This window comes from Glandiceps talaboti, chromosome 3, assembly GCF_964340395.1.
Source record: "Glandiceps talaboti chromosome 3, keGlaTala1.1, whole genome shotgun sequence".
Lineage (NCBI taxonomy): Eukaryota > Metazoa > Hemichordata > Enteropneusta > Spengelidae > Glandiceps > Glandiceps talaboti.
This window is the reverse complement of record NC_135551.1, coordinates 16,898,653-16,911,196: the sequence shown is the minus strand read 5'-3', so window position 1 is coordinate 16,911,196 and position 12,544 is coordinate 16,898,653. Positions and strand designations below refer to the sequence as shown.

General features: G+C 36.6%; 1 protein-coding gene across 1 annotated transcript in view; it reads right to left on the bottom strand.

Annotated features, from left to right (window-relative positions):
- Positions 1-240: 240 nt before the first annotated feature.
- The window catches only part of LOC144453916 (activating signal cointegrator 1 complex subunit 3-like), a 33,372-nt gene continuing 21,068 nt past the window's right edge, over positions 241-12,544 (bottom strand). The window contains exons 27-41 of the mRNA XM_078145273.1: positions 12,288-12,430; positions 11,472-11,609; positions 11,177-11,297; positions 10,554-10,686; positions 9,956-10,081; positions 9,151-9,262; positions 8,571-8,705; positions 7,630-7,685; positions 7,015-7,183; positions 6,449-6,600; positions 5,696-5,813; positions 4,799-4,910; positions 3,872-3,969; positions 1,472-1,637; positions 241-822 (exon numbers count right to left, since the gene is read on the bottom strand). Of these exons, the coding sequence (XP_078001399.1) occupies positions 671-822; positions 1,472-1,637; positions 3,872-3,969; positions 4,799-4,910; positions 5,696-5,813; positions 6,449-6,600; positions 7,015-7,183; positions 7,630-7,685; positions 8,571-8,705; positions 9,151-9,262; positions 9,956-10,081; positions 10,554-10,686; positions 11,177-11,297; positions 11,472-11,609; positions 12,288-12,430 (1,931 nt within the window). The 3' untranslated portion in view covers positions 241-670. The remainder of the gene's footprint in view (positions 823-1,471; positions 1,638-3,871; positions 3,970-4,798; positions 4,911-5,695; positions 5,814-6,448; positions 6,601-7,014; positions 7,184-7,629; positions 7,686-8,570; positions 8,706-9,150; positions 9,263-9,955; positions 10,082-10,553; positions 10,687-11,176; positions 11,298-11,471; positions 11,610-12,287; positions 12,431-12,544) is intronic.

The following is a 12,544-nucleotide window of genomic DNA, read 5'->3' as shown; positions in this document are numbered from 1 at the left end:
ATGGAATGTCTGGTCTGAAAATGACATTCGCTAGACTGTTTGGGCAAGCCCTCACATGCGAACTTCGTTCGCTTATAGTTATAGCATCGAAAGAAAGCCCGAACGTCTAGCAGCAAGACTACAGCTGTTCGTGTTGATTCAAACAATACTCTTACGGTGTACAATGTATTAGTCTCCTACAATGTATTCCTTATAAATACACCTTAGCCCCCCCCCCCCCCCCCCCGAAAACTATGCCAAGTATTGCTATGGTAACTGCATCATAGCTTTTATAAGTTTTGTTATTACTACAGTTTACAAGTTTACAAAGGGCAATTCTATGCATCACTGATCTCCATTCACCACTGTCATCACTCTCCATGTTGTCATTGTGGTCTCCATTAGCTCATCATGACTATCTGTTGTAATCAATATGTTCCCATGACAACTTTCATCATTTAATCACAATCTTCAAGTGTTACCACTTTCTTGTTGCCATAACAACTTTCACCATCAGTTCATCAGTTGTTACAATTATGTAGTTGCCATAACAACTTTCACCATCACTTAATCACATCATGTTCTTGTTGTCATAACAACATTCATCATCAGTTCATCACTATCATCAATATTGTTACCATGACGTCATTGCAATGACTTTCAGCATCAGTTTGTCATTTGTTGGTAAATATCACTGGATAGCTTCGTCCAAATCTTCATTAATTACTTCCGTATTGAACTGTGCACCAATGTCAGCTTCTATTACATTTAAACATACATCATACTGCTGGTCTAATCCCATATAGCTATCACTCATTAGATACACAGTGTAAATGACTCTTCCTAGTATAGAAAAAAACAAATCATAAATGTGAAATATTAATATCTACTTGCAAGTCTAGAGCTTTTTAACTTTTTACATCAATCTACTAGTGTTCCTGTTCAGCACAATAGATCATTACGTTGTCTTGGATTTTGGGGGCTATATAACTTCTGGATTGATTAATTGATTGATTGTTTGTTAACGTTATGAATGTGGCTTTTGTGAATTGAAGTTGTATAGCAGAAGGTCAAAGGTCAAGGTTGCATATAACTAGGGGTTGTTCATTATGCTAGATGACTTTGACCATATAACACACTCACAGAGCTAATAGAGCACCTCTGAATCTGTTGTTTCAGAGAGTATTACAGATCTTTTACCTTCTGATGTTGGACTATGGTATTATGAATATACAGGAAAGAAATCTGTCATTGTATTTTTAAAAAAAAAACAGTTGCATTTTGGGGACTGTATTTGAGAAAATATTGGACAGATACATGTTGGGAAGTGTTGAGACACTGATCCAGGATTGAAAATTTTCTTTTGGGTCGAAATGCTAAACAATGGGTTTTTGTGCGAGTCTTCCTACAGTAAGAAATATAGGAACACCAAATGTAAACACATCATGTACATAAACAGAAACATGAAGAACAGAAAAGTGTATGTATTTACCTGTATTTTCTGGTGTACTAAAAGCTAGGGTTGATGATGATCGACCATACACACGACCAACTCTCTTTAATGCTAACAATTCTTTATTCTCAATATCACCCAATACTAGCCACCAACCTTCATCTTTCACTTTGGGAAATCTAGGTGCATGGACTCGTTTATCTTTCTGCAATATATGATATACAGTGCTGAATTACTAACACAAACAAAATACACATATACAGTTGCAGTTTAGTTCCTATACAGTTATCATTACAATTTACATGTACACTCACAGTATAATCAAAGTCATTACTCTAGAAGTCCTGAGATGCATGAGATGGAATTTAAAATTCATCCACAGTCACCCACACAGTCATTAACATCATGTCTTTGTTAATCAATCACACAATTCTAACCAATAACATAAAGTTTGTACAGGGGCAATTATGTAATGTCCAAATATGGTATATTTGTCAGCTCAGAATCCTACTTATACATTATTTTTTGTCACTATAACAGTTGGGGTTCACTGATTGGATGAACAACTTTTTGTGCTGATTGAGGGACTTTGATGTGGTTTAGTCAGAGACCACATTGACATCCAGACTAATACAGTTGTAGAGTTTGAAACCCTTTCATCATAAGTTAATCAAAGTTTACACTATACAGATCATACAACACTTTTAAATTTGTTTTTATTTGTTTGACACAAGTCAGGCAGTCCACACCGGTGACGAACCTATAAATGTGGACTCCCATATGGTTTAGGTATCTACAATAGATGACCAGAGTATAAACAGTGACAGAATGATAACACAGTTTTGGTAAATTGCAAATACTTAAACAATAAATGTACGCCCTCCCAGCCCATAATGGACGAAAGCAAACTTTGAACGACATAATGGGCGAGGTGACAGCCGAGCCTATTATGGAGTGCAAAGTTTGCTTGAGTCCATTATGGACTGGGAGGGCGTATGTTATTGTTATTATTTTATAGTTTTGCCAATTCCAGTGAATTTGTAGACCGAGAAACGCAAAACAACATATGATATACACAGTGCTGAACATCGTCTGCCATGTTCGGCCCCAAAGCTGAATACTAATCATAGCGACACACATACGTACACGTACACACACATATACACTTCAATGAACTGCTGTCAACACAAATTTGTTTCATGAATGCGTTGTATTTTTAAACAGTGGAAATGACAATCATAAGTAACAACATACATTTCAAAAAAATACCTAGTCGTATAAAGAAACAGAACAAATAAGCTTGACTGTATTGTTATGCTCGTTCCGGGGCTGCGATGCCCAATAACGGAGTACATTATCAGTAATAATGTACAGCGATGACGTCACAAAATTCACTGGAATTGGTAATGCTATTGTCAATAATGAACACAATCTGGCAGATGGTGACACAAGAAAGTCTGGACATATTGTGATGGGGAGTGATATGAGAAAGCCTTCTACATGTATTTAGCAAACACATAGTGTAGTAGAGGGTGAAAACCATGGGAGTTTGCAGCAGACGCTCTCAATTAATTATCGACATTATGTGTCAAAGTGGCATAGGAAAACAAATCATGAGTTCTGCATGGACCCAATCACCCATGACATCTACTTGAAATGATATATCTATTTGGCAAATTCTGCAAGTGATGATTTTTTATTTGTCTGGTTATTTAGTTTGTAAATGAAGCAATTTCCACACAGAAGCCACACATATAAGAATCCATATACAGTTTTAATCACACTCTATAGATTCTTGTATCTGTGAATCCTATGAGGTAAGGCGAAATAATTTCTACACATACCCACACTTTCTATGATGGATAACCAGCATTGATTTGTTGTAGTGGGCAAATCAAACGAATAGTGGGCCAGCATACCATGGTGGACCTAGAGTTGTGTATTTTATACTATATCATATCTGATATACACCCACTACATCAACAATAAGGGGTTGTACTTGTAAGATATATATTTTGTTGACATTAATAACAATTTACTGCAGACACTTTGTAGTTCTACTATTCACTTAGTATTGAGGTAACAATTCCATGATTTTTGTCTATCTAGCTTTTTATGATGACAATCATGATGATTTTTCCTATCTATCATTTTATGACGATGACATTGGTGGTGGTGATGGGATGATGGTGGTGATGGGATGGTGGTGCTGGTGGTGGTGATGGGATGATGATGGCGGTGGTGATGGGATGATGGTGGTGAGGGAATGGTGGTGCTGGTGGTGGTGATGGGATGATGGTGGTGATGATGATGATGATGATGAAAATAATAATATTGGTGATGATGATGATGAAGACGATGGGCGATGATAATAATGGTAAGGAGAATGATGATGATGATGATGAGGAGGAGGAGGCGCATGAAATAGGAAGCACTTACCCTGCTTTCTGCTCTATTTAGTCTGACAAGATCCACATGAAGGACATACTCCTGGTCAGCATGTACTGATGTAAAGTCTTCATTTTTACGTACACCACCTGGTTGTAAGTAAGCAATACACAAATTTGATTGGCTTGTATGCTCTTACATCTATAAATTCATCTTTGGCTAACACACACACCAGAACTAAACACATAAATGGACTATGTATCAGTTGAATCAATGATGTCTATTTACTTATTAGAATGAAATACACTGTTTGGCTATATGACCTATGAAGCATATTAATTTTCCCTTGCACCTAAGGAGTTTACATTTAAAAAAAATATCCAATTCAACTTGTTGTCACGTGATAAATATTTCTTTACACAGGTATACATAACATTCATTATCTAACTTAAAAAAAAAACCAGTCACACAAATTTTTTAAAACATGGTTTCAAACTGTTGTGACAGTGACAATTCTTGCATGGTTTCATTGCCATAAAATAAGTACTATAGTAAACTAATTCTATCTTTCTAATAAAGGTAATTATCCCCCCCCCCCCCCCCCCCCCGAAAAAGAACTGTTTCTGGTCAGTGTGAAATACCCTCGCGCCGGTCTTTTTTTTTTTGCTGAGCCCACACAGTCTGCAGATCCAGGGGGAGACAGAAATAGCCCTCCCTACTTCAGTGAAGACAACTGCAGAGCCAATTATGAACCAGCAAATGACATCTGCCCTACATGTGCACACTTGCTATAAAGTACTAAATAAAAAATAACAGTAACTGTCATAAATAGTACACTGAGTGACAGGTTTGTTGAGAATAATAAAAAAATGCATGTCGTCACACCACTTTGGACAAAATGTCCTCAACAGAAACAATTTTTTTTTTGACCTATCAAGATATCTTTTTTTGTTGTTGTTAATTTAGAGATATCCTTACTTTGTAATGCTGTATGTAAGGGTTTATCTTGCTGTCCTTCAGAATCTGACCACCATCCTGATAAGTGTATCCTTACATCCATTCTTGGTAACTTACATACCACTTCCCAAATCTGAAGAAAAAAATCAGTAATTTACAGGAGATTTTGTCTTAGCTTGCAAATTCTATTGAAAAATGTATCAAGATCAGTGAGACTGATCTCAAGATTTCATGTCGAGATAGACAATAAAGATAACACACAGACATCCCTGTACAGTGTCTGCTCTGTAGACACAGTAAAGATAACACACAGACATCCCATGTACAGTGTCTGCTCTGTAGACACAATAGAGATAACACACAGATATCCTGTGTACAGTGTCTGCTCTGTAGACACAATAGGGATAACACACAGATATCCTGTGTACAGTGTCTGCTCTGTAGACACAATAAAGATAACACACAGACATCCCTGTATAGTGTCTGCTCTGTAGACACAATTGAGATAACAAACAAACATCCCTTACACTGTGTCTGCTCTGTGTTTGATACATATGTATTTCGTTTTTGTTATCATTAACAAAATACAGATTTTATGCAAGTTTACCCAGACCCCCGCCCCCACCTGTTTCAAAATTTCTAGTACCAAAATTACTATGTGTACAAAGGTACAGAAATATATGCAAGTTTTACCAGATTTCCCCTCTGTTATCAAGTTCCTGACAAAATCATGCTACAAAATCATGCTACAAATTAAGTTATTGCAATCTATGCAGCAAGTTTTATAATATTTCTCTCTGCTTTACTGGGGTTGCCAAACCATAGCAAAATCACCAATCTTGCCGATATTACATATTTAAATACATACAGGTTGATGTATATGTATATTTAGGCAAAAAGAACATTGAGACTACTCACATCAGTAATCTCTCTGTCTGACAAGTCTCTCTCTAGTAATCTTTGTAAGACATGACGTCTGTCTCTGCACACTGCCAGCAACTCTGGAAGACACTCTACCGTTTGGCCTTTGATTGATCTGTCCAATATCATGACAAAGAAAGGTTGAAAATGTCATCATGGTAAGAAGATAAAAAGAGATAACACAATCTTTTCATGTTCAACTATGTACAAATTGGGTAAAAGCAGTGAATGTTTTTACCAAAATAGTCATTGTTGATTTTCACAGTGTAAAATGGTTTGTAAAATATAGCTACTTAATTGTACTTTTTACATTGTGTACATACCAGTAGGTACAATATTTTCAAAACTCCTATTAGTAAATCTTTATTTTCCAAATGTGATAATGATAAGTGCTATACTAGCACAGCCAACTTGTGTGTGTACACATAGACACTCAGAAACACACACATATACACAAACATATGATATATGCATACATGCATACATACACACACACACACACACACACACACATACATACATACATACATACATACATACATACAAGACATGCATACATACATGCATGCATACATACATATATACATACATACAATACATGCATCCATACATACACCCGCATGCATAAACACACATACATACATACATGCACGCATGCATGTACACACACACAGACACACACAGACAGACAGACAGACAGACAGACACACACACACACACACACACATGAATACAAATACACATACAAACCTGAAGCAATGTAAATGATGTTTTTCAATATGTGGTAATGTAAGCAATGTAGATTCTTGGAACCATCTAGACTGTAATATCATCTGTACTAACTGCATAATACGTAATGCAGTTACCAACCACCCTTGGTCTGCTGCTACATCCAGCATGGCCTGTTATACCAAGACAGACAAACAATAGAACTATCAATTGAAATGAAGAGTGCCTTCTATCGCACAACAATGGTATATTAACCTATTGTTGATCAATGGGGTGCCAGACATAAATTATCTTGTCCTTTGTCTGCTGACCTGTAGAATTCTGACAGTTTGGTCTAAAACAAGACTTGGCACCTGAGTGATAGCATGTACTGAGTAGTTAGTACCCTCCATAGCATAAACAAAGGAAATACACCAAGTTAGCTCTAGAGGGCGCTGTCTAAGTATGATTATGTCACTCATCTGATAGCTTGGGCGAGAACAGATTTGTACACGTGTGAAAGTGTGTATCATTGTCCATCGCATAAACAAAATAAATACCCAAGCTGACTCTAGAGGGCGTTATCTAGTTATTATAATGTCACTCACCTGTAGAACTCGGATAGCTTGGTCTAAAACAGACTTGGTATCTGTGTAATAATCAGTACTTGGTAGAGTCAACCTAGTGAAGTAAGCCTGTAGTAGTAGATGTGTCTTAGTATGTGGACTATCATACGAATACTGATTGACTTCCAGGGGTAATTTACCAGCCAATTCTCTGTTAACAAAGAAAGAATAAAAAACAATCAATTCATGAAATATTTGACAAGCAATATTTACTGAAAAATATCAAGGCATAATGAGTTATATAACAGATGTGTGTGATCAAGGTCTGTAGTAGACAGATTGAAATGTTGTATTTGTTTCCAATTTACTGTTCCAACTGTAGCTATATTGTACTGTCCTATCGATTCTTGGAACCATGAACGATATATTCTCCATTAAATAACAGGTGATCATACCTCACACAAGCAAAGATGAATGCATTCAAACAAAAAGTACACCCTGGTGACTCTCTCTCACAACAAAACATGACTATGTCATTGGGTGACAATGACTGTGAGATAAGACATATAACTATCTGGTTATATGGACACCATTTTTCTAATTATGTATACAAAAGTTGTACATTGTTTAGGTTATATATTAAGTGTTATCACTTACTCATTTAGACTGTCTTCATTGTGTCTGACTGGTAATTCAGCATACTCTTTGGCATCCTGTTATGGCAAAAACACAAAACAATTTTATTATATGCAATGTTTGACAATATGTGTGGTGTAATGTGAGATTTCAATAATTACTGGCTAAATTTGGGCTAACATATCTAAACATGCAAGTATCAAAACATTTCAAATTGATTGAGGAAAGCAGCAGTGCTCTATGATTAACTGAGTAACCTATACCATGTATACCCCCAAGGTACACACAGACAGGAAGTAGAGCGACACCATGGCACATTTTGGACCAATAAATTATTAAAATATGTTTATATCAGATTTTATTTTTAGCCAATCACTGCATATTGACATATTCAGTATTCAGTATTCAAGATAAACAAAACATGTACTTCAGACAGACAGACAGACAGACAGACTGACAAACAAACATACATGTATACTTCACAGACAGACAGACAGACTTATTCACATCAGCTCCTTACAACTAGATGAAATGTTATGTGCCAAGATACAAACAACAGTCACAATGTCCTGCTGGATTCTGTAATTTTATTTCAAGTTTACAAAATAGCAAATCTTACAAAACCATACAGTAACATGAAAATCGTAACTACATGATTGAAATAAGTAAGTCTATCACATTGACTGTGAAAAGCAATTCTCGGTACTTGAAATACAATCTTACTGCCTAGCTAGGCGCATCTTATAAATAACAAACATTCAATTTCTTGGTCAACACCATAACTTCCACTCCATGCTCTTCACATGCATTTATACTAAAGGCGCTCTTGAGAATAAGTCGACCTTCTTGTTTTATTTTGACCCTCTAGCATGAGATGAAATGCCATTACAGGTTCTGAGAATGTGGTTATAAAAAATTTGCAGGACAAAACAAAATGGTGGACATGTCCTAGGTGTACTTACTGACAACACTGTTATAAGATCTGGAAGTGATGCATCAGCTGTCAGCCTCTCTTTGAACATCCTAACACTGAGGTGATTCAAGTAATAGTAGGACGAGATTCGACCCAGTGTTTGTGGCTCTATTGTACGGTTGTCCTGTAATAATGAAAGAAATATAACACTGAGGTGGTGTAAGAAATAGTAGGGCAAGATTCGATCCAGTGTTTGTGTATCTGGGGCACATTACTCTGTAGTGGTAAAGGGATAAAGTCATTGTCTGTGTTTTGTAACACACCATTCTGACATATTGATTGAATTAGTCTCCTATATATTGGTACAAATACCAGCAAGCTATAAAGATTGAATTGAGATATGCCAGAAACCTGCAGAAAATTTCAAAATTTTGAACAAATACATGTGTTTAGCAAACAATGAATTGGAGAAATTCAAGTGTTTGCCACATCTCCCTCTTGCCTCACCAACTTCTAAAACAGTATGTTTGGGTGTTTTACATCTAACCAACTTCAAAACTGTATGTTTGTGGCTCTATTGAATGGTTGTTTGTATGTATGTTTTGTGTTTTTAATAAATCTCCTCTTACCTCACCAACTTCTAAACAGTATGAACACTCTAATTCTACCAATGCCTTCTCTACTAGGTTGGACAGGAATGTATTGATACTGTTATGTTCTACGTCTTCTAAGTTGTAGTAGCTGTTGATACAAGACACAGAAATTAAATAAGACAATACAATATGTCGAAAAACACGCTTTTTTGACAACAGTATTCACCAAACTCATTAAGCTCACTTCAGGGTCTCCTGGTTGTTTCAGCTGAATAGACCATTCCAGACTGCGAAAGGGAAATTGAGAATACATAAGTGATGATATCCTCAAATAGGGGGTATCATCACCTCATAGCACCGTTTCCTGAGAGCTTTGTCCCTTGGTATTCTGTAGAAGTGTAAATCAGGAATGTTTTTTGTATTGTTCAGACATCGACGAAAACAGCAGTGCTTTATGATTAACTGAGTAACCTATACCATGTATACCCCCAAGGTACACAAAGACAGGAAGTAGAGCGCCACCATGGCATATTTTTGAAAGGCCTGTATGACTCAGCTGTTGTTGGTGATGTAAATTCAGAAATTTAAACTTGTGACAATAGTCAATATGCCATCATAACTGAACATATTCAGATGCAAAGAACTATGGGATTATTTTACGTTGTGGTTACACCTGATCTTGGGTGATTGGAAGGTTACTTCCCAAAATGCATCATTCAAAATGGTAGGTTTACAAGTTCCTGATTTAATATAAAATTTGTGAAATAATGCAAATCACAGTCCCATTGTGAAATGAAATGTTTAGACACTTGATTATTAACTTTACAAACATTTTACTTACGATGGATTTTGTACCAATCTTCTGAAGAAATACGTCCATGTGATGTAGTCCATTGCATCTTGTTTGGATGTTATTGTCCCGGCAACAATCTCAGCATTCAAATGGTCTGGTAACACCTCAAGTAAGCTACATTGAAAATGGTAAGGAGGTAGGTAAATACAATATCTCTACATTTCAAATATTTTGAACATTTTCTCAAATAATGGTAATTTTCAAATTCAAGAGCAAATATGAACTCATTGTCACTAAAATATGATCTCTTCAATAGCAACAACTGGTTCAAAGAAAAGCAAGTCATGCTTACATTACCAGCATCTAAATTTGTTGGTGAAAGAAATTTACAGAGAATTGAAAACCATATAACCCAGAGATCGTGAGGTGAAAAATGGAAAATCAACTTTCAAACTAGAGCCATAATGTAATATTAGTAGAAAGCAACAACTCTAGATGGCACTATTTAGCTTGTTTGGATTTGAATGCGGTTCACACAAGAATTTCTTGTGGTGTTTTTATATCACTCGCTGTCACTAGAGAGTGCTATTCAGTTTCTGTCATCTGATGTAAAAGGATTACCACTAGAGGGGGCTATTCAACTTACTTGGATTCTACAGGGAATGGTTCATACAAGAACTTCTTGTAAAAGTGTTTTTTGATGTCATGGACTAGGATAACAGCTTTGCCTTGGTCGTCAAACTGTGGACGACCAGCACGACCCATCATCTGAAGTACATCTAGAAAGAATAAAATACAACATAATATAATCACAGAGACAAAATGAAATAACGACAGGTCTGCCATAGGCATGTCCCACCAGGCCTGCTACTTGCCTGTCAGATCAAGCCTGCCACAGACATGTTCAGTCAGGCTTGCTACAGGCCCAAACCCATATGCATTGTACAGGCCATGTTGGTCATACATGTACTAGGCCTGCCACAGCCCTGTTTCAGACTTTATACATTTTAACTGTGTAAAGGGTTGAGTACCAGATTAAGGATTTGTTAACTAGCATTTCTCATTACAAATATTTATGTTGATATGGTGCTCTAAGTATTGGACAAACGTCATTCAAGATTCAAAGGTTAGAGTCCAGTCTCTTGCATCTTTTTTAAGTCAACTTTCAAACTTTAAGAATATTCTCCTCTTCCACTTTGGCCTCAGAAAAAAAAAAGTGGACACAGAGAAACTGTGTATTACTCAAAGATTCCGTCTAAGTTTCTTTACCTGTTATGGGGAAGTCTACGTATCTCCTAGTCTTGCCATCAAAATACTCTGTTCCCTTGACAACCACCAGATGAGCAGGAAAATTGACACCCCATGCAAGAGTACTGGTTGCTATCAACACCTACAATAAAAACATAATTGTAATATGTATGCATGTAACAGGATAACTTGAAATACTTGAATGAGGGAATGTAATTTTTCACACAAACACATTTGGCATTTACAACTACATGTACACTCTTGCTTTATTCAGAGTAAAATAGTTCCATTTTATAATACTTTTTGTGGGTTATACCTGAATTTTCTGGTTGACAAAGAGTTCTTCTACTGATTTTCTATCCCTTTCATGTAAACCAGCGTGATGTATACCAATACCAAATGCCAAGGTTAGTTTCAGATTACTGTCACGAATTCCACCAATCACATTCTCTATCTGTAAAAGATCAAACATTCACTGCATTACATTCTGACCACTGGTGGCGCTCTACTATGTACTGCATCACTGAAGCAATTATATACATTTATTCATTCAATATTTTATTACTTTATGATAGCTCACAGGGAAATTTGTCTTGCAACAACACGGATACCCCCTCGCAAACAACTGGGTATCACTACTCCCTAAAAACTGGATATCACTACTCCCTAACAGCTTGAACTGGGTATCACTTCTCCCTAACTATGGGGTATCACTACTCCCTAACAACTGAGTATTACTACTCCCGAACAACTGAGTACCATTACTCCCCTCACAACTGGGTATCACTACTCCCTCACAACTGGGTATCACTACTCCCTCACAACTGGGTATCACTACTCCCTAACAACTGGGTATCACTACTCTCAAACAACTGGGTATCACTACTCCCTAACAACTGGGTATCACTACTCCCTAACAACTGGGTATCACTACTCTCAAACAACTGGGTATCACTACTCCCTAACAACTGGGTATCAGTACCTCTACTTCTGGCATATGTAACCATTGTTGAAGACAAATCTTCACAGAAGACACACATGTATCCCTATCTACTTCCAACATATTTTACCGTCGTTTATGACATACATCCATAGATGACATCCCCCCTCCCCCAAATTGTATATCACCTACCTCTGGTTCTGGCATATGTAACCATTGTTTAGGGTTGTCAGCTGCAGCAAGGAATGCAATCAGATCCAATGCTGTCAATCTGGTCTGACGTCTAGATGATACAAATATCAACACTGGTTTGACTGGAGAGTGGGTCTGTATAGCTGTAGTAGAAAATATGAAAATGAAACAAATATAATTTTAAATCAACTAATTCTTAAATATTTTTTTTTCTGCTGGGTGGAAAGCTAGATGATGGAAATAGCATATTTTTACAA